This window comes from Poecile atricapillus, chromosome 3 (assembly GCF_030490865.1).
Source record: "Poecile atricapillus isolate bPoeAtr1 chromosome 3, bPoeAtr1.hap1, whole genome shotgun sequence".
In the NCBI taxonomy this organism is placed as follows: Eukaryota; Metazoa; Chordata; class Aves; order Passeriformes; family Paridae; genus Poecile; species Poecile atricapillus.
Genome location: NC_081251.1, coordinates 101,608,832 through 101,632,082, shown reverse-complemented (window position 1 = coordinate 101,632,082; position 23,251 = coordinate 101,608,832). Strand labels below are relative to the sequence as shown.

At 44.5% G+C, this 23,251-nt stretch overlaps 1 protein-coding gene across 1 annotated transcript; it reads left to right on the top strand.

Moving 5' to 3' along the window:
* The first annotated feature begins 4,582 nt into the window (after window positions 1–4,582).
* On the top strand, window positions 4,583–23,058 carry KCNK12 (potassium two pore domain channel subfamily K member 12). Its single transcript, XM_058835664.1, has 2 exons — window positions 4,583–4,950; window positions 22,107–23,058. The coding sequence occupies exons 1-2, from the start codon at window positions 4,599–4,601 to the stop codon at window positions 23,000–23,002; spliced, it is 1,248 nt and encodes a 415-aa protein (XP_058691647.1). The 5' UTR covers window positions 4,583–4,598; the 3' UTR covers window positions 23,003–23,058.
* Window positions 23,059–23,251: the final 193 nt, after the last annotated feature.

Here is a 23,251-nt window from a genome sequence, read left to right as displayed (position 1 = left end):
GTCTGCAACAGGCAACTCATGGCTTCAAGTAAGCCTGCCTGTTTTCTCTCTCCCCTCCCCAAAAGTTCACCCTGATACAGAGAGAAGACATGACAACACAAAAGGTGATTTGGGTCACGGGACTGGTCTTCTGCTTCAAAACCTAAAAAGAGCCTGGGGAGGATGAGGAGACACTGGTAACATCTGAGGTTCCATGGAAACACACACTCATCCCCAAATACTTTGTAGTTAGTATACTTTTCACTGCCTCAGTCTGTCATCACACAAAGTCAGGTACTGCAAAGAGCCCTCTATCCTGAAGTATCCAGAGTTATAACTCAAAAATTGGGCATATTCCTTTCTGTTATGCATTGTGACTGAAACCCTTGCTTACAATGCTACCAAGGCACTGATTGCATAGACTACCAATTACCTCATCCATTTCTTTTCATTACAAGGTAAAAATAAAGAGACTGTCCCCTGAAATCCAGTAGGAGGTACAAGTGAAGAACAGCACCATCTCATTGCCTGTGCAGCTTGTCAAGCTCCATAAGGCCACTCACTGAAAAATAATTTCCTTGGTACATGTTACAGACAAAAACTAATTTATACAGCCCATATTGGGCAACACAAAACCACCTGCACATTAAGTCCAGCTGCAGGAGCAGTTACAAATCTATTTACCTTTGGTTACTGTCGAGGTAGAAAGTATGTCCAGGTACTGCAAACAAACCGTGCATTTCAGGTCAGGGACTGTATGACATGTTTACCTTCACATTGCTTGAGACGCTTCCAAATAACTGCTTGAGACATTTCCATGCCAGTGTAGTGGTAAAAAGGTCCTGAATGATGTACTTGATATTTTTTCTTGGCAAATATTTGCTACAAAGTCAGTGGGGATGTGTATGAGTGAAGCTTGTACTGGAACCAAGAGCACAAATATGGAGGTCTTGGTATCCCTGAAGTAGAAAAAAGTGGTCTTGCCAATTTGCTTGTGAGTCACACAGTCAAACCATGGTTGAGAATTCAGAAGATTTTACCCACAGGAAAACAAAAGCAACAAAAACCCAACTGTTCCCTTAAAAGGAATAACAGTAACTGGTCTTTTTCATGTTTAAAATACCATTTTAAACTTTATTCTTTAATAAAGAGATGCGATGTTTAGCAGTACGACCTATTTGCAGACAATGGTTTAATTAAACATTTAATGAGCCCATCTCATTTCTTTGCATGAGCTTCACTTTAAACAGACACTCCAGTAATACAAACACCACATTTTTGTTATTGAAATAATTGCTTTCACAAACACTGACCTCCTGACAAACCAAATGGCTGGTGCTATGCCTACAGTACTCCCACGGCTCAGGGATCTAATTTTAGCATAAAGCCTGATTTACAGTTGACCATCAGCTTTTAAAAAAAATCTAGAAAAACAGTTTTAAAGACAGTGATGTTTTCACCAAATCCCTCAAGATTTCATTCAATTATTCAAGAAAATTTAGAAAAGCATCCTTCATTTAACCATATAACAGCCTTTAGGAGTGTTACCCAAGCAGGGGGCAGCAGCAGCTTTAGGATGTTTCCTCAGACTCTCATATCTGGATCAGAGCAACCAAAACCATCACCTTCCTTTAAGCCACAGCTTTGGAGGATTTTTTATCTAGCTAATGGAGTTTTTCCAGTGACTTTGGAAAGGACCAAACATTTTCAGTGGGACTTTAATGAAAAAAAACCCAACTTTTTCCCCCTAGCTTTATAACCAAAAAAACCTGAAGTATTTCTGCAAAACTATGACAAATTTTCAAGACTCCATGCAAAAAAATCTTAGTGAAATGAGTTGTCAAAACATTTTGAAAATCTGTCAACAGCTCGAATTCTTAGAAACCATGATTCGGTGATGCTGGAAATACAATCTTGTCCATGCTGAAGCAGCTAAACCACGTCCCTTGCTGCTTCAGCTGAGCTTTTTTTTTTCATGGAAAGTTACTGGTAGGCTTTCATATCCATGATGTGATTCCTCCAGCTAATCAGCATCCCACCAGCATCATCCTTTCCCAGGCAGGACATCTCCAGAGAGGCCACGGCAGGCTCCAGAGCCAGCCAGCTTCTACTGCTTGGAAAGCAAGGAAATGGACAACTTTTCACTCCTCATCTAGGAGCCAGCCATCCCCCAAGACAGGAAAATGCGTGGCATGGTGAGGCATGACTTACACAAACTTTGCTAACCCACCAAGAACCCGAGGGGCCTCTCACAGTCAGTGAAAATGCTGAAGACTCCTGAGAATTGAACCCTCATTTTTTAATGTTCCCAATAGGAAAGTAAAAAAACAGCAACAAAAACAACCAACCAAACAACAAAAATCCCCAGTCTTACTTCCTCTGCAAACACAAAAGCACCAGGAATCTAAATGATGATGCCCATCTGAAGCAACAAAATTCCTGCAAACTCAGGTAAATTAGCTCAGTTTTACGTCAACTGACACAGTGGATTGCATGTAATCATCCCTGGATTACCACAGTGGAAATTATTTCTAACTATAGCCATTGGCACTAAATAGCCCATTTCTGATCTGTTAAGCCCTTGACCATCCATGGGAGGCTTTCCACTGATTTCAGGTCTTTTGATTAGGTCTGATATACTTTCCCAATGTTTTTCTGCTTCTTGTGTCCTTGAGATCTGCTATTGTTTTCCACAGCTACTGGGTTTGTGATTTATTTGTTTCAATTTGTTTTATTATTTTTATTCCGTTTTAGTATTTATAATGGGACACATTATAAATTTATAATGGAACACTTTGAAATAGGAGACACTTTTTTTCTTAAGGGTTGCATGTGGTACTGGTCTCCTTGAGCACAACAGGAGATTAGAAATCTTATTTGATACTTCTTGATACTTTAATTTCACCTCTGCTGAACAAAATGCTTTGGCACAAAAGCAATAACAGCAAAACCTCGAAGTTTAGACATGTTAGTGGCTATCAAAACATGACACTTTGATTAGAGTACTTTGTAAACTAATTAATTGCATTTTATGCATGGCCTGTTGCTAGGAAGCATAGGTGTAAACCCAAGCCATTTTCTTCACCTGACAAGTATGAACAGTCTGTTAGAAAGGAAGTTCTTCTGCTATGGATGTGGCCAAGAGATAACTGCCAATGATGTGAATTCTCATGGCAAAGCAAAATTTCTCAGATCCAAAATAAGAAATAAATGTGTGAAGCTATGGAGAAGTTCTAGTGATGGCAAATAGCCCTTTGCTAAAAGACATCATGTAGCTACCAAGAGGCAGGAAATATTTTCCTGTAGACAAAAAAAAAAAAAGAAAAAAGAAAAAAGAAAAAAATAGAAGCTAGGCTAAAAAAACCCATAAACCAGGGCACAAGCTCCCATCCCAGTGAGACTGACACTGGCAACTGTAAATTGTGGGGAGCATTTCCTCCTCCAAGCCCAGATCTTTCCTACACGTGTTATCAACCCCTACACATATGTTTGCAGGACTGGCATCACTCCCATCCTCTCTGCAATACTTTATCAGTGAGAATTCTCATTTTATTTAAAAAATACGAATGTAATTATTTACTTCAAGTCTCCCAGGAAAGGACTGCAGTTCTTACTGCAGCATAACAGATAAGGCTACAGTGTTTGTTCCAAGGAAAATAGCGAAGACAGAATCCAACATCTTAGGGGGGGAAGAAAAATCACCTTTCAGGCACTGGCTAAGATTAAATGGGCATTTGGCACCGAACCCAAAATGTATCATTTTCTTGGGTCTACCTCTGTGGAATCAGATCAGAAACAACCATTCGTGCATCCAGAAATGGCTGAAATTAAGTAATTAGCGCTCCGCCGACCACCACCAACTCCCTCAAAAACACCCTGTTGGCACCGGGCGTAGAGGAAAGGTTTGGAAGCCGAAGCACCCCGGCAGGGGCCAAGGCGCATCCCATACGTGGCGAGGGAGCAGCGCGTTCTCCGCGTTCCCCCCGCCCGGCCGGTGCGGCTGTGGGAGCGGCGGGCAGGGCAGGGCAGGGCAGGGCAGGGCAGGGCAGGGCAGGGCAGGGCAGGGCAGGGCGGCTCCGTCCCGCCCCATCCCTCCCCAGGGCCGGGCGCGGCGGTCCCCGGGGGCGCGGCAGCGGCGGCTCCAGCGGCCCGTGCCGGGCGGGAGGCGGCAGCGGGGCTGCGGGAGCCTCCCCGCCGGGGATGCGGCTCCCCGGGGGACGCGCCGCACGCTCCCGCCCTCCGCCCGCCGTCGACCGGGCGCCGCGCGGAGCCTCCGCCTCCGCCTCCCCGCGGCGTCTCCCCCGCGGCGGGGCCGCCGCCGCCGCCGCCCCGCATGGCCAGAGCGAGCCGGGCGGTGCGCGCCGCCGAGCCCGCGCCGCAGCAGCCCGCGGCCCCGGGGGCTCGGGGCGTCGGGCCGAGGGCGGGCGGGCGAGGCCAACGGCCCCGGGGCGCCGCCGCCGCCGGCAGCCGGGCGGGCGGCCCCGCCGGGGGATGACTCAGAGCCGCGGCCCCTGCAGCGAAGCCGCCGCCGCGCCGGGCTCCGCGCAGCGCCGCCCCATGCCCGCGCCCCCCGCCGGGGGCCGCCCGCCGCCCGCCGCGCCCGCCGCGCCGCGCACCGGATGATGCCCCCGCGGGGGGCGGTGGGCTCCTGCCGCCGGCGGCGCCTGGCGCCCCTCAACGAGGACAACGGGCGGTTCCTGCTGCTGGCCGCCCTCATCGCGGCGTACCTGAGCGCCGGCGCCACCGTCTTCTCGGTCCTCGAGAGCCCGTCGGAGGCGGCGGCGCAGCTCCGCTGGAACCGGACCCTCCACAACTTCAGCCGCATCTTCAACATCAGCCTCCCGGAGCTGCGCGCCTTCCTGCGGAGCTACGAGGCGGCCATGGCCGCGGGCATCCGCGTCGACGCCCTGCGGCCCCGCTGGGACTTCCCCGGCGCCTTCTACTTCGTGGGCACCGTCGTCTCCACCATAGGTGAGCGCCGCCCCGACGGCCCCGCGGAGCAGACCCGCCCGTCCGGGGGATGCCGCTGCCCCGGCCCCGTCCCCGTCGTTATAGCGACCAAAGTTTGGGGAGAGAGGCGCCGCCGCGTTGCTGTGGCAACAGGGGCTTCTCGGCGCGTCCGGGTCCCTCTGTCCCCGCTGACCTCCCGCCCCCAGGGTCGCGGTTCCATCGCCCCCACCCCGCTGCTCGGAGCCGGGGACCGGCGCCGCTCCCGCCCCGCAGCGCTCCGGCTCCCGCGGGTTCGCAGGAGCGCGGCCGTCGTGGCTGCGGGAGCCCCGTCCCTCCCCAGCAAACTTCTGCTGCCGGCGGCTCGGCTTCTTCGTTCTGCCGGCCCGCGGGAGCGAGCGGGGCTGGCGGCTGCCCTCCTAGCGCTGCCTGTCCCGGGATGCGCCCACCGGGCGAGCGGCTCGGTACCGGGAGAGGCGGCGCGGGGGCCGGCAGTAGCGGGCTGATGGGGATGCTGAGCGAGAGCCAGGCTTTCGCCGAGCCTGGCCGCTCAACTTGATACCGGCTTTAAGCGCCGGCAAAGTTAGGATGTGTATGTGTTTAAAGACGCGAGGCGCACGAAGTCGTGTCTGCCAGCTGTTAGCACGATACAATGTTCTCAGTGTATCGCTGCAGCTTTTCGTGTCCCATAGGTGTTTAGGAAAAGCGGCACTTCGTAAAGCAAATGATGAGTTTTGGTGGGAGGATTTTTTCTTTTAACTCTGTGGCTATCTACTACTCTTGTACTATTGCCTGAGAAACTCTGTCCCTGAGCACGAGATCTTAGCGGTCTTAACTCTGCCAGTTTTTAAGCTTTGTAGGAAGCCAGGTGTCTTCTGAGCATAAATGTCGTGTTTTCCCTTTGTTGTAAAAGAAGAAACTCGCAGCTCATTGTTGCGTTTACATTCATTAGGTATGGAAAATGTTTTATCAATAATGACTAATCCGTATAATGGAGTCGTGATGTGAGCACAGCAGTGTTGTCAGGTATTGTTACTTTTTGCATTGAAAAATCCAGTTAACTTCTGCTTTGCAATTACATTTGGTAGCCCAGTCATTAAAACACTGTTTTAATTAAGCATTAAGATATCTTCATCACAGGAACGTTTATTTAAAAAAGATCTTTTTGACTGATCAGAATGAATTAACAAAAAAAGCCAATGTTTTAACAAACCCATTCTTTCATTACACCTGCCGTGGGAAACCGAAATCTTCGGGTGATGTGTAAACACACTGCTTCCCTGCCAACTCTGGCTTCTCTGAGGTTATTGAAATGTAAAATGTTTCCTCTTACTTTGCATTTGTTTCCGTCTCCACCTCATTGCCCCATCTGTAGTCTGCCATTCCTTTGCCAGAGGGACTGAAGGACTCAGCAGGGAGTTCTGCCTGGTCTTGACAGGTGTAAATGGCAGAATCAAGAGTTGTGTTTCTCATATTCCTGTAGCACCAACCGAGGGCAGTGCTCTCTCCTTAGAGTAAGTAATGTCACATCTCACATGCGAGGTGGAGGCTGAAGACTGTTTTTTTTTGATGTACAACAAAGTCTGGATTCTGACAAGTGTTCCCCAAGTCGTGCCTTCTCTTGCAATGCTACCTGCCAGTGCTTACTCCTGGATTTCTTAGAGCACTTGGTGTGAGTTCAGAGAGCCGTAGAGCAAAGCTTTGCTCTGAGTGAGGAGATGCAGCAGAAGGTGTCTGGAAGCGAGGCTGAGATGTGCCTGTGGGCACAGTGAAGGCCATGGCAGAGCTGCTGTGCTGGGGGTGCCCATCTGCACAGCGGGGCAGGAGCAGTGTCTGCCAGAGTACCGGCATCCCGAGGCTGCTGCGCTCCATCGGGCATGGCTTTCACCAGCTACATGTACAGCTCCTGCACATGAAGAGGAGCTGCTGCCCCCACCTCAGCGCTTCTCTTCGTGTGCCTCTTCAAGCTGTTGCAGCTCGTAGAGGCAAAGCCCGTGGTGAGCTCAGCTGCAGCAGGGTTTCTTCCACCACACAGTTGTATTCAGTTATTTTTGGCAGTTCCTTTCAGCAAAAGCAAAAAAACCCAATGAATTCACTAGTTGTCCCATTAAATACGGCGCTGTACTCTTAGTCAAAGGTGCACAAAGCTGTCTGGCTCGTGGTCCCAGTATGGGAGAAACCAAATGGCAGGGCAGCAAGACGTCACCTGGGTGAGCAGTTCCAAAGCGATTCTTTCAAGGTCCATTTTTGACCCTTCCAGCCAGCTCATGTGTGCACCTACCCACCTGCACTACCTTGATTCCACGATCAGCTCACACACCACCTTATCCTGGCTCTGAGCAATTTGATTTCCTTTTGTGTCATGCTTAATTGACAAGAATGCTGTTTTTACCCAACCTTGCCAAGAACTACCAGACATGCAGAGTCAAAACAGCTTGCCTTCCTCAACAGCTTCATCAGTTACGTGTGTCAAAGCAACTTCGTTACTCCAGCTAAACACACCACTACCCCAGTGAGGTGGTGGAAAGCTTCCTTACTCACTGCCTAACAAACAGCAAGTATACTCAATGTCTCTCAAGGGTAAATCACCCACAGGTTACTCAGCTTCTCATCTTTAGAGGACTCCAACTCACAGGAATCTTGCTATGTCTTTTCAAGCCCTCGCTCTGTTCTCGACAGTTTTAATAAAACTACTAAATCTTTCACATGTAGGCATTGAAATACAGTCATCCAGGGACAGGACTGCAAGTTCTCCTGGAGCTTGTGTAAGCTGAGCTGAGAAAGACTCCAGTTCTTCATCCTTCTGTGAGCACAAGCGTTAGGAATGGCAGGGCTGGGAGAGACCTGTTCTGTCCACACTCCTTGAGCTGGCTTTTTGCAGAGTCAAGCAGCTCCCCTCCTTCAGGTGCCTCCTTGGCTGCAGTTCTGCACTTTCCTAATTCCTCAGAGACGCAATAAAACAGTCTGTGTGAGAAACATGTTAATGGGGTCTTTAAGAAGTGAGAGTTGAAATTCTAATTTTAAAGCATTTTCCTGAATAGCCCACAAAGTGGGTGGCTGATAGTCCATAAAACACCCTCTTGATAGCACTCTGGGCATTCAGTTTTTATTACTGTATTGTTTGTGCTGGAATAATGAAATGTTGAGTCTGTTTTCCTTAGACACATCTGGATTTTCAGAGCTATGTAAGAAGATCATTCGGTCTAATTTCTGATTGCTTGCTATCAGGCTACGCCATCTATTCAGTCATTATTTTGCACTCCAAAAGGTACTAGGTTTCTAGGCTATTATTATTATTATTATTATTATTATTATTATTATTTCTTAAAGGAGCAGCTAGGTAGAATTTATTCTTGATTGTTTGGTCTTACTGTAGACTTTGGTTTTCAGTTGGGTTTTTCCCTCCCTGCCCCCCTCCCCCAAATGCAAACCACCTATTGTACTTTGTTAAAGACTGAAAGCAAAACTGTAACTCAGACCAGGTTTCTTCCTGGTAAAATGTTACAGATGCAGGCATAATCAGTCCTACCTTTCCCCATATTCTGGTAGCAGAGGCTTATTCTGCCTAGCATACCAGGCAACTCTGGAATGCCTGAAGATCTGGATTTCTGACTCAGTCCATGAGTCTGGACTTTGCACCCAGATTTTTTTCTTCTCTTAAGTGGTAGAATAAACCATAGGTGTCTGTATAGTAAAACATTTTGAAACACAGACACATTAAAATTGGATTCTAAGCTTCTTGTGTGTAAGTACGTGTTCCAAAAATCAAGTGATAGGATTGATTTATAGAAATTCATACCAAACATTAAAAAAAGAGGTCAAGTGAAGTACTCCGATATATAAAAGTGATTTTTTGATATAATATTTTTTTGTAGCACCTTTACTGTGGGCAGATGATTTTGGGATGGAACATGTCTAGGTTACATATGCTTGAGAAGTGCCCCTGGGAAGAAAAGGTGCAGGGATCTTCTCTCTGCACAGCTGTGCAGAGGTTACAGGTGTTGGGGGCACAGTGTGTGGGAGTGAGCAGGACTGTTCATACTTGCCTTATCCCTGAGGTACCCTGTTAAATGACTCAATATTCCTGTGGACTGACAACTCCATCCAAAGGGATGGGGCATGCTCTGCTCCTAAGAGACACAGCATTCTGTGTTTTCTGCCATCTCACTGGTTTGGCAGCTGTTCTCCTCTCCTTGCTTAGGATGTCAGCTGGGTTAGACCTTCTCTCTGGGTCCTCTGCAGGGACTGGCATAGACAGTCTGGCATTTCTGCTTGTGCTCCACAACCTAAGCACCATAACAACTCACTTCTAAAATATCCTCTGGCTCAGGATCATAGTCTTGTGAGAATATCTGTCAGTCCAGATGTTCTGCAGGTGTTAATTTAGTGGAAGTGATGTGCAAAGCACACCTGGACAGCTCAGCAAGCACAGGTCAGATGTTGGACTACGCTGCCAGGAGCCAGGGGGTGAGCCTGTGAGAGCAGGCACTACAGAGGATAATTTGACAAGAAATCCCACAAATAAACAAGATGGTCTGAAGGTTTAAGGGGTAAATATATTTGTCCCATCTTCTTCACTGTTGTATTCCAGAATCAGAGCTGCAGCCACAGGAGGTTCTGGCTCTCTGCTGTCCCTGAATGCAGCCTCACTGTCTGTAGGGCCAGCCCAACCAAAAGGCAACAGCCAAACCAGAATGTGCACCTGATAAGCAGCAGGGCTACCTCCTTGGGGCTCTGCAGGTCTCTGGGGCTTATACAGGCAGCTTTTGCAGAGGTTTCAGATTAGGGGGGAGTTGCCTCCAGAGCTGACCTTCTTAAAGTTAAGAAATAATCAAACAAAACCGAATGAGAAAGCAGCTGGAAGAGCCAGCAGTGTTATTAAGCTGCAGTGTCAGGTTATTTGTCTTTGCCATCTGATACACAGTCTGCAGGCAGAATGAGAGTGTGTTTCAGGCAGATCTGATTCCTTTGGTGCGTGTCATGTTTTGATCAATGTGCCGGTGGATTTCTGACTTCTGTCTGAGTTACTTTCTCACTCCCGTAATCTCAGTAAAGAACAGAGAGCAAGAAGCTCAGAGGGCAGCAGGTCAATGGTCAGCATATTTCTGTGGAGAGCTGTGATCCTACACTGATTTTCCTCAGGTGAAGAACTGTCACCATAGCAGTGTTTTCTGCTTGCCATTGCTGCATGGGAATATTAACTTCTTTGGGTGCCACTTCTAGGAATTTCTTTAAGTGTGTGGGCATAGGTTGGGAGCTCAGAGCAGAAAAGTAATCTAAATCACAGCTTGTTTTCTTGTAGTTGAGACCAACAACGCAAAGCTTTACTTGAAATACATCCACATAATTACACAGGTGGTTTGAGGAGTCCCCACTGAAGGGTCACGATTAAGTCATTTTGATCCTAAATTTGTTGGGATTTTATTCTAGAAGGCAGGAGGGAGGAACCCAAATACTTTAAATAAAACCCTTTCTAAAACTAAAAAAAAAAAAAAAAAAAAAAAAAAAAAAGTGAAAAATATTATTGTGATCTCAGTGCTTCTTAGAGTTTGCCTGCCACTGGAGGGTTATGCCAGCCAGAAAATTAAGCTTTCACTGTGGTTTGGTCATCTAAACCAAATGATCTCTACAGAGCAGTTCAGATTAGTTCATCTAAGCATTTCAGATGTTTCTTTAATATTAAACCCTAGCTAAATGTTTCAAAACATTAGCATCAGTACCTGATGGAGAGGTCAAGGACAAACAAATTGAACTTCTTTTTGCCATGGCTGTGGAGTTTGAGGTGCTCAGCTGGAGCACGGAAGTGTGGGGTCTCCAAATTAAATGTCAAGCACCACAGCTTCGTAAAGCAGTCATCCAAAAACCACGTTTTGCCCAGCATTACATGAGATATGGTCCACCATCTCAGCAGTTAGGGGAGATTTTATACTGACTTACGAGGTGCTGGTTCAGGTTCAAAACACAGATCAGCTGGAGTTTGCAATCATGGGTTCTCCATTTTTGCAGCCTTCAGGGTGCCTCTAGCTCGGGTCATTGAAGGATCAGTGTCTGCTTACTGAGCATGTGCTTCCTGCTCAGCAGAACATTCAATTTGGTCGTCAGTGATAGTCCTGGAAATACCTCTGTTTTAGCTCCCTATGCGTTTACAAGAGCTTGTAGATGTCATTGCAAACCAGACACTGGTGTGCCAAAGCACCCCTTTGACAGCTCTCCATCCACATGTGGCTCCAGCCAGTCCCTCTCTATTACCAAGCAACCTCCCTGAAAACCAGTTATTGTGCCTGTGATAGCTGTGAGGAACCATAATTACCGAGTTTATCAGCTGCCCTGTTTGCTGCAGGCTCATAAAGCCAAATCCTGCTTGAAACTCTGTGGTCTGTGCTCCTATTGAGCCCTGCCAGTCCCTGGAGTCTTCCCCCCACTTTGTTCTCCTGGGAATATGCCCCCTTTCCTTCTCATAGGGCTTACCTACTGCTGCTGCTCATCTTTCCCAGCCTGAACTTCTCCAGCTTCTTCTGCCTTCCTCCGATTAGTGTGTCCTTCTCCGCTGGAGATTTGTTTGCTTGATTAACTCTCAAATATTTGTTTGATGTCTTTGCAGTCTTTCATGTTAAGAACTACCAAAGAGGTCAGAAGTAAAGCTTTACAGTTTCTCTCTGTTCCTCATCACACTCATCCCCTTTCCATAGTGTTAATCCTGCTATTGACCCTCGTTTCTTTCTCAGTTTTTCTTCCTTCTCTGATTGTCTTCAGTTTAACACAGATCATGTGCACGCCATCATTTTTTCTCACTTGTACCACGGGGTCATCTTTGCCAGCACACGGTCTTGTTTTTATGCAAGCTTTAATTGCTCTTCATTGTGGAGAGGAGAGGAAAACAATTACAGGGTTGTTCTGTTGGCAATTAACTTCATGTAACATTACCTACTGCTGTCTGTGTGCTGGAAAACACAATGTCATTTCTTTATTTTAATGAATGCAGGATTACATTATCTTGGAAGCTGTTAAGTCAAAGAGAATTTTGCCTCTTGCCATAGTAGTATCAGGGTTAGAGCAACAGAAAAACAGCTTGGAAGATTTTATATGCAATTTTTAGACTGAAACAGCTTGATATTACTGAAAACATAACCTTTGGCCATGATCTGAATAAGCCTTGCTTACCTATATCAAAAGAGATAGTTTTTGTAGTGTGTCAGCACCAAGGGCATTTTGGGAAAAGACATTTAAGGACAAAAATTAGGGTTCGTGCTGGTGAACATTTGAAATGTGAAAGTCCTCCTGAGCACAATAAATGTTTGAAGTGATAATAAAAACCTTTTGTGAATAGAAACATTCTAGTAACAAACAGAATTATAATCCAAGGGGCAATTGCATAGCAATCCAGACAAATAAAATACCTCCTCAATAGCCTGCTTCTGCTGATGTCAATAACAGACCAGTCTGCAGAGCTTTAGGAAATCCTACCTTAAGTACTTTATTGGCACACCAGGTTTATAAAACAAATGCACTTTTTATTACTGTGTAAAATACATCCCCCTCAGCTCAGTGGGTCTGTTGATGGCACTGGCTGGTACACCTAGACGTGGGAGGGTTTCAGTGCAATCTTTCTTGAATCAAATAAGTGGAATGAAAATTAAATCTAATTGCGTTAGACAAGGCAAAGCATTAGCAGCCTTACAAGTAATTAAAGCTTTGGAGTGGAATAAGATAAGAAATTGAATGGTTTGGTGTTAACATATGGGATTACTTCTTGTGGGTGAGGCACTGCTATTGCTAGTGTTTCAAAATCCACAGTAAGTGCAGGAAAGGAGCAGTAATACCTTGATAACAGTTGTAGCCCTGCAGCAAGTCCTCACTGGATTTTACCCTTTCTGAGCTTGTCCCACTGCAGCTTCTTCCCCTTTAGAAATTATTGGCCAAATGTTTCCCAATCTTTCTCAAGTCTTACACAGGCAAATTTAATCATGACAGAAACTGTAGCTAGAAGAAATTTGCCTGTGTTGAGAACTGAGAGCTGAGTGAGAAACTAATTCAGTAAATTTCAGTTAAAGCCAGATAAAATGCCTTTGGTTATTCATCATTATATATTCTCTCATCTTGTTGCTCAGCCTGAGCATTGTGCAAGCAATATATTTCTCTCCTGAGGTCAAACAAAAATCACAGTGTCACTCATGCTCAGTGTGCATGCAGTCAGGTCTGCTTTAAGCCCAATGGAAATAGGAGGGAGTGACAGCAGTGTAAAGGTCTTAAATGCAAGTTGTGATTTTCATGAGAGAGGCAGAAACTAGCTGTTTTATATGATGATTTGTTCATTTACAAAACCTGCTTCTGGCAGAGCTGCGAGGACCAGGAAAATCTCAGATAAAATCAAAAGCTCAAAACTGTCTTGGTAATGTGGTGGAGTTGTTCAGCATCATTAAATTTAAAAATAGTCAAGGGAAATGCATACTAAGGAAGGGTTAAATGAAGAAGTAGAAAATGGGAAATAACTGGTTAGTCAGCAGTCCTGCCACCCTCTATTTCTGTTACAGTAACTTAAAATCAGGTTTTTTGCCTTCATGAATGAATTGGAAGAGCTGCCTGAGCAAAAAGGTACTTTTTGCTCAAAGAATTTGCTTCTTTGCTTCCAGCTGAAACTTCTTAAAATAAGGGCTCCATGAAGGTATAATTAAACCATTAAGAACCCCAGGTAAGTTTATCAGGGTTTTTTTCATTAAGTTGTAACTGTAGAAGTTTGTACAAATATTTGAAATAAAAAAAATATAAATAGGCCTAATAGTGGAAAGGATGTTTTCACATCTAGGGCCTTTTTATCCCTTGGATACATCTTTTATAGGCAAACTCTTTGTAAAGCAGAATAGCTGAGGCAACTCTCAAGAAACAGATGTTCTCTGAACACCTACCTACACAAACTCCAGTGGCAGAAGAAAAATATGCCACGAGTCTGTTGTTTAATCCAGTCAAAAGAGAAGCCAACAGTATAACCATTGAACAGCCTTCCCCATCTGTAAGGCTCAGAAAGCCCACAAGTGACATCTTCTTTTATCAGATTTCTTATGCAGGGCAGTATGACAAAGACCCAAGATCACTTGTGAAATTTAGATAATGCTGTTTGTTAGCCTGAAAGGGGAGATACTGTGAGATGTACTGGCACTGAAGTGACAGTACATGTGCAAGTATTCTTTAGAAGCCAACAATAGCTCAAGAATATAACAAAATTTGGATGCCATTTTTCACTTGGAGATCAGAAAAAAAAAATGGCTCAACCTTGGATGTACACAGACATCTGAAATACAACTGCAAGTTTCAATAAACATCAAAAGCATGTGTGAATGCTAATGTTTGAAATGACAGGGCATAAGCTTTTTTCTGTAAGGGTGTTGCTTAGATACACTATTATCTACACAAAAAACATTCTCATAAAAACATAAGGAAATAAGAATGGAAACAGCTTTAAAAGATAAAAAATTATGATTGCAACAGAAATCTGCTTTGGAAACAGTGTTCACCTTGAATCATCAGCTGCATGAAGGCTGTAGGAAGGTCAGAGGAGGTGGCAGTGTATGACTTCAGATATTGGACATATCTTAGGAGCAAGAAGGAGCTGGCGATTTTTGGGGTCCATGAGCTCCACCATCATGTATATCCATGGTTACTGTGACACACTTCATATATTTCTTGGTTATCATGCTTTTGTTTTCTGTGTTTTTTTCCAAACAGTTACTCAAATGCAGGGGTGTTTCCTCTGTCTGAAGGTGTTTCAGAAAGCCCTGTGTTTTAGGTGATACTGGGCCGTGCAGTAAGCCAAGGCAGATGCTTCTGCACACAACCTGGATTATGAGCAGGGGTTTGATACCCCCCTGACAGCTGTTAATGTGGGACTGTGGAGACCCTAAGCCTGTAGTGCAAAGAGGAGGCTTTTCCATGGTAATACAACTTTGTCAAACAGCTGTGGAGTGTGTTAGATATATTTTTCCATTATTAACACCACCACCATTTCAGAGAAGATTATAGCAAAATGGTTTTCCCCAGCTGTTAGGATAAGAAAAGAAAACAAGCCAAAGGCAGTGTGGCTAGAGGACACAAAATGATTCACACTACTACCTTCAGTGTTAAAACAAAAACCCGTGACTTTATTTCTTAACTCCAGTATTTATAGATTCTTGACAATGACCAGGGATTGGATAATTAAGTTACCACCTGGTCATGCGAACTGTCCATCAAAAGATGTTTCTTAGAAGGAATGCATAAACATCTATGTTTACAATTACTTTCCTGAGAAAGCAGCTACAATTATGAAAACAAGATCAGAAGGTTTAATTTTCAGGGTGACAAGACAGAATTCTGCAATCATCAGGTGTGGAGGCAGTCACAGGAAGCAGCTCTGGGCTAGTTTAGATCAATGTACAAGGAGACAGGCTGCCACCAAAAGAAAGAACATCCTGCTCTCATCTCCTTTTTCTGGAAGTCCTCCTTTGTGAGATGGTTTAGGACTAATTCAGGCAGCACTAACCCATATTCTTTCTGTTTTAACAAGCCATTAGAGTGCTTTGGCTGTGCCAAGGGGCAGAATAACTGACAAAACAGGAGGCCATTTGGTAGCATCTTGCTGAAGATTTGTCCAAGAAAGGCAGCATAAAATGAAGAAAGTAATTTCAGTCTTGATTTTTATGACTGTAAACCATAGACTGGCCCCAAGAGTTTAGCAGACAAGAAGATTGTATTATTTATAAGAACAATAAAACCTTAAATATTTAAAGAAAGTTTATGAACAATATGTTAATAGAGAAGGGAGATTCTCACACCACACGACATGTCCACCCCTTTACAGTCAATTCAGCAAAAATAGTTCTAGTTTGTAGGTCCTGACTTTTTTACTCTGTGTAGTTTGAATTCCTATTCCTGATTTTCATCCTTCTCTGAGCTTTATTCTCCACCATCTCCTTTTAGGAGAGGCTCCCTCTCCCTCATTTGAAACCATCTTCTCTTGCAGTAGGATTAGCCAGAAAACTGAACATAACCTTGCCAAAGATTTTGAGCCTCAAGCCTGTGACTCTCCCCACGTATTCCCTCTTCAGAGGGGCCTGCTTAGCAAGACCTTGGGCCAGAGCTGCTGCTCAGCTGGCAACACTGATGGCTTGGCACAAGTCAGTCCCCATTTGCTTGTACAAGGTGTATAAAGAGCAGCTGGCCCCAGCCAGGGAACCATAAAACTGATTTAGAGACACTTCTGCTTCTTCCTTGGCTTGGTTCCGCGCCAAAGCAATTTCAGCAGACCTCCTTCTGTATTCATTGGGGTTTGTCTTTAGGATAATGGCATGTGGTAGTGAGCAAGGGTGGACTTGTTTAGTTGGTCTTTGGTGTGCACTTCCTTTGCAGGCTGTACGCAGAAAGGGCAACATGCAGTACAGCTGAGAAAAAAAGCTTGCCTACTTCTGCTGAGTGAAAAGAGCAAGAATACTGCTGCTGCTGGTGGAGCTGAAGCTCCGGTGTTTATCTTTTTAAGGGCCATGTATCACTCAAACGTACAAAAGTTAGGCCACTTGAGCTAATAAATGTGCCTGCTGAGTACCCACTTGATTCTGAAGATCTTTTTTGGAAAGCTCAACAAGAAGGTGTCAGCTTAGAAAAACACACTTGAGAAAGCTGCTGCGAGGAGGAGAAGTTAAACATTCACGAGCAGCCAGGTTTTGAGGAGGTTATTCCTCTCTCCTTCCCTGAGGTTTCTTTGGGGTCACCCCTCGTGCCATCAAGGTGGTAACAGTTGAGGTTTCTGAGATGAAACCTCCCCCTTACTCTCAGTCCAGCATATCTGTCACTCTAAATACATTGCTGTGGATGTATGATAACCTCTCCTTAGGTTGTGGGGTCCCCTTCTCACCCCCCTGACGTTGCCAGGTATCAGCCCCACACGGCAGCACCTCTGCATGCAAGTACTCTGTGTCTGGGGTCATTCTTCACTTTCCCATCTTCGGGGAATTTAATGAGACAGGTTTTCCTGCAGCTTCTTATCCCTCAGTTGGCTGCCTAGTCCTCTTTACAGCAAAAGAGGTCCTTCATCACCACCTCCCTTACAAAATTTCCGCTCCATAGCACGTGAGTACTCTGTTCAATCCCAACATCAGAGCCGCCAGCACCTCTGGACTATTTCTTAATTCACCTTTTGATTATTTAATGTAATTGGTACAAATTGAATTTATTTTTTTTTTTCCTAAGGGAAGCTTGTCTTATTTTAAGCTTAAATTCTGTTAGCTCTTTTTAAAACCAACATACATTAAAGAGGAATGAATGACCATGACCTTTTAGCCTGTGGTTTAAAGCATGGCCAGCAGAGAAATGCCAAGGGTGATTGATTCTGGTGTTCACTGATGTCAGGCATCACAGCACTTTGGGTAACCAATAACCTGATCACTGTTGTGTTTAAATAGAATAAAACTGGTCCTGTAGAAAGCCTGTAATAATCACCTGCAGCTCTTTGAAACTCCTTAAATTTCAATTAATCATCTGGCTCTGTTCTGCCAGTGTGGCTTCTTTGGAGTAGCAGTTGTCTCAAACAACTAATGTTTCACAGGTGGAAATGAAACAAAGAGTACCAGCAGAGACATGGGTGGTTTTTAATTACTTTCATTTCGTTTATGATGGTGCTCTTGGATGAATGGATAGATTTGTGGAAGTCAGTCCTTATTTGCATGGTCACTCAGTATTTTCTCCATGGAATATCTGCCCCAGTACATGGGTCACCAAAGACTGCAAGCTGGTGTATGATACAGGTTAGGCCAGCCCTAAAACTGCAGTTGTATCTCATTTATTCAGAAATAGCATGGGTCCAACTTAAGGGGTCTTAATTCACAGAGTGCTGGACAGACCGCTGCTGCTCAGAAGGTGTTTGCAGAGAGTAATCTAAGATCAAATGGGATTTTACAGCAACTTTTATGTTAAATGCTTTGCAATAGAAAAGCTCTAAAAAAATTTACTGTATGAGCCTGAAGGGGGGTATTTTACTAAAGCAGGTTGAGAAAGATGTTAAAGTAAGTCTTTCATTTGTAGTCTGAAAATGCAGAGCCAGTTGGAAGAACTGACTTGTAGAATTCCCACTCCTTGGGTAAAAGCTCTGGATGCAGCAGTTTTGTCAGCTCCGAGCTGTGACCCTGTATCCAAGGCAACTGTTTCTGGATGTTAGGTGGTAAGAAGCTAGGGAATAAATGGGAGGCAGTTGTAAAATTCTCAGGTATGGCTCTCAGGGGAAATAATGATGAAATGCTAACAGGTGGAAAAGGGTGGAAGGAAGCACCAGAACCCAAGCATGGGATTCAGTCTAGGATGTATGGTTTATGTCTTAGTCAGTCAAGACCAACCACACCTATTGGAGAGCTATGAAGTAAAGCAAGTGCAGAAAAGACAGGAAGGGGGAAAACATGAAAATTGGTAGCTCTTTGTTTCTCTCTCTGGTTTTTTTAACCCCCATCTCTTAGCCTTTATGATGCAAGAACTTCTTTCCCTCTGGAAGCAGCATTCTGGTTATAGTTGTTTCTGTCATTTATCTCCAAGGAGCCATTTGTTTAAAAAGTTACTTTCAACCATTTTAGCTTATTTTGATTTCCTTAAATACATGATGGTTACATAGTGGTATAGAGGTGATGCTACTTTGATGATCTAAGTGCTGTTTCACTCTGGGATTTCAAATGATTGCTCCAGTGTGCTGACCTGCTGTGTGAATGAAGTCCTGTGTCAGGACACCTGCGTAAGAAGAGCTGGGTGGCTGAAAGAGGCAGGGACACATTATGGCCTTTCTTGTTATTTTTTGTGACTTTCTTGTGTTCAGTTTTTGAGGTGACCAAGACTATTGCGTCTCTGGGTAAATACATCTTTTCTGCAAAACTTTCACCCCCTTTAATCTCAAAATATAGTAAGAGAAGGTAATTGCCAAAGTGATTTGACTGAGAGAAGAGCTCACAAGTACTAAAGCTGCTATTCCTTTCTGTCTTCTGGCATCAACCACCTCTTACTCATAAGAAAGTGGGTAAAAGAAAAGAAAGCAAGAGCAACAGGAAGCATATGTCACAAGTTTGTCCATCTGTTCTACCTCTCAAATCCATCCCTAGCTTAAGTAATTTAAAACTCCAGATGAGCAGAATTGTAACCACAAACCTTTTATGCAAGTCAGGATGAAGGTCTCATTAAATGCCAGCACTTAACCATGAGTGGCTGCTGAAGAGAGTTTTTATCAGCTCATCTCTACTAATTCTCTTTGGGGAGGAGAAATATCAACCAGCTGAAATTAATGCTGCCATAGAGCTTGTATCTGAAGTGGTGGGGCAGAATTTGCGTGAGGGAGGTTCAGGTATTGCATCTGAGCCACACAAAGTCAACCCCAAGGCACCTGTAAAATATGTCTCAGGGCCATGAAAAACACAAAGCCCTGTTGTGCTTTTCCCTTGTACTGTGTTGGAAGCATAGGCAGTTCTGGATGAGTTTGCTTCATCCAGGCATCACGGTGTTCTCAGCCTTGGGCGGGGGCTGAGCTCAGAGGTGAGGTACAGAACTCCTCGTGGTTGGGGTGACACCAAGGGACAAACACAGCTGGCAGAGGAAGACCCTGCACTGAGAGCCCGTGACTGCTTCCCTCAGCCAGCTGGTGACCTAAGGGATGTGTTTCAGTGGTGGCTTGGCAGCGCTGGGGTAACAGTTGGGACTCAATGGTCTTAAAGGTCTTTTCCAGCCTAAATGGCCTGGATCCATTTGCTGCCTGTTTTATGTATTTCTTAGCATTCTCATTGCTGTGATGGGCCCTTTCACCTTGCCTAGCTACATACTGAATTTTGGTAGCATTTTGCTTCAGAAAATCTTGATCAAACAAACAGCAACAAAAATATAAAACTTCACCACCTCTCTTCAATGATCACCAGAAAATACTAAAAGGCTTCAGCGCATTTACAGCTTGATGCAAACTGTCGCTATCTCTTTCTTTTTTAACTAATTAATAAATGTGTCTAGCCGTATGTGTGACAAAAAAGCCAGTTATTTTGATGGTGATGTTCACATGCTTGCTGTGAAGCACATGTTTTAAGTGTTTTGCTGACAAGGCACAGGCGAACAGATGCCTTCTCCATAACAAGTTGGCTGTGTATCCCTAGCTGGCAACCACAACAGGCTCCTTCTGAGGACCAGGCACTTTTGGATATTCATCATGATGAATGGGAAGACTCCTGCTAGCAGCCAGCCCAACCCAGAGAACAGGTCCACCCCACAGAGAAGATGGAACTGAGAACTTCCCAGAGCCCGTGGCAGGCTCTGTGAGGTCTGCTCAAAGGTGGTCTTGTTAACAGTGCAGAATGGACAGATGGTGGGTCCAGAAAGCAAAATGTAATGATCTCTTTGGTAATATTTTCTGGTAATACTGTGCAAGTTTTTCACTGACTTTTACAGAAAATACTCTTTTTATAACGATGCTTATGATCATAAAATCATGGAATGGTTTGGGTTGGAAGGGACTTGAAAGGTCATTTATTCACATGGGCAGGGACACCTCTCACTAGAGCAGGTTACTCAGGTTATGAGGTATAGGCTGACTTGCTGGCACACAGCTGTTTCTGAGCCTGCCAAATCTGTTGTGAAAGTAGGACCACCTCTTCTCTCATGCATCTTCATGTCACTGAAAAAATACATCTGAGTTTACTTGTCATGAGCATTTACATTCTTCTATCAAGCAGTGGATAATTCTTTATCAACAAAATAAGAAGGGAGCACGAATAAACTACCCAGAAATATTCAGCCATTGCAAAAATTGATCAGTACATTTCAAGCAGCAATCTCAACTCATTATACATAGGCAATATTGTCCTATTGCTGTTTATAAAGGTGTGTCATGGTAATTAAACTGGATTTAATTATTTCATTATGCCCTGTAATGAGTTCATTATCCTCTATGCTTTTTTTCTCAAATTTCTGTTTATATAGTCTGGTGTTGATATTTACCTCCTTGAATAAGTTGCTTGCTCAGTATTTTGGTGGAACAATACAGCAATGAAATTTCAGAATGTGGATTTTTCACAAAACTTTAATTTAGATTAGATGTGGTTATTTATTCGTGGGACATAAACAGTCACCTCAGTCGTGTCAATATGTTTTTTGCCTGAGTCACCAAGTGTTTCTACAGGGAAGAATAGCAGAACAAAGCAAATACCTTCAGAAGTGAGTTTCAGAAGAATCTTCTTGGAATAGAATGTGATATATATGTGCTTTTCATATGATAAGTGGTATCAGCAAATAACATGGAGTAAACTTTATTTATTTGCATGCTAATTTAAGTTCAATATTGCTGTTATTTAACCATCTGTTAGCTACAAGGCATTACTGCTTACTTATAAAACTTTGTATATGAGTAATGTTATAATAATAAGGAATATTACAATAAGTAATTCATATAAAGAAGAGTTGAATTAATATTGTTGCTGGATCTTCCCAGCATTTGTATACTCTGATTTTTCTATTCAACTGTGCAGCAGTGTTTCTCCCTGCTGTAATGATCCATCTGCAAGTTCCCAATGCCCCCAGTCTGCCAGGCAGCTCTGCAGCGTGATGGCTTTTCCTTCCCTCTGTGATGATACCAGGTGGGCTGGTCACAGCTGGGATTTGGAAAAGACTTAAAAGTGCTGTTATTTTTAAAACAACGTTCAGTATTTGGGAGGAGGATTTTTTTTCCTGCTATACAAACTGAAAACTTCCATCTTCTTGGTGGGAATGGTATAATCAGACCCCTATAAGAAAAATGTTACACTGGGTTACAGTTTGTGAACAGAGAACTTAAACTTTGCATCAGATCATGATTGCTGACACCTATGGGAGCAGGGAAATGGCCTCTTCACCTCATCCCACCTCGAAAAGGTTTGGGCTCAGTGAGTCTTCCACCTGCATTTTGAGTGGTGTTGCTCTGTCAATACAGATAATAGTCCTTTCATGTTGCAAGGATTTTTTGCTCACTTTTGAGATTTAGTCATCCCATTGAACTTTTGTTGCCTTCTTCCTTCTTTACGAAATTCGGTTTTGTGTTGTCCTAAGCTTACTTAGAGATAGCACTCTCTTTGTCCAGCGAGATGGGAACCTTGTTAAGGTACATATATCCTGAGCTTACATACAAAAACCTGTGTTATTAACGTTGCCCATTTATCTCCACACCGTAGGTTTTGGAATGACCACACCAGCAACCGTGGCTGGAAAAGTATTCCTCATCATTTATGGCCTTTTCGGGTGTGCCGGGACTATCCTCTTCTTCAACCTCTTCTTGGAGCGCATCATCTCCCTCCTGGCATTTATCATGAAGGCGTGCTACGAGAGACAGCTGCGAAGAAGTGGTCTCCTACCTCCCAACTTCCGAAGGGGGCCAGCTGTGTCCGGGGTGGGCAGCCTCGTGGGCTGGAAGCCGTCCGTTTACCACGTGATGCTGATCCTGGGAATTTTTGCTATTGCCCTTTCCTGCTGCGCCTCCGCCATGTACACGGCAGTGGAAGGATGGAACTACATTGACTCCTTGTATTATTGCTTTGTCACCTTCAGCACCATTGGCTTTGGAGATTTGGTAAGCAGCCAAAAGGCTGTGTACCAACATCAGGGATTATACAGATTTGGGAACTTCATGTTTATATTAATGGGGGTATGTTGCATATACTCCCTTTTTAACGTCATCTCAATTGTAATCAAACAAATTTTGAACTGGGTGTTGAAAAAATTCGAATGCAGATGTTGCCCAAAGTGCCATAAATCCAGTACCCGCCTCAGCCGTCGCAACGCCATCACCCCAGGAGCCCGCCTGCGCCGCCACAACGTCGCCGTGGACACTGACGGACAGTACGACAGTGACACCGAGGGCAGGAGGCTCTCTGGAGAGATGATCTCCATGAGGGAGCTCACAGCCTCCAGTAAAGTCTCCCTGGCCATTTTGCAGAAGCAGTTGTCCGAGACAGCCAATGGCTACCCGAGGAATGTCTGTATCAATACGAGACAGAACGGTTTCTCCGCGGGGGTGGGGGCTCTGGCCATCATGAACAACCGCTTGGCAGAAACAAGTGATTCTAGGTAGAGTTTTTGGAATTCCTTTTGTTTCTTAAATAAAAATAAAATGGTGGTTAGGGTGGAATTACCACGTAAGCTACTGGAAGGTTTTACATGTGAGAGACAGCCTTGGTATTGATTGGGTGTTCAGCATTTTACTTCCTGGGGGTTTTATAAGTTTTCTCTAATATGCAGTGAGATCTTTACCATTGTGTTACAATTTTCCCCTAAGGGGGTTTTAAATGAGACTTGGATGTCTTTGATGCAGAATCTGGTG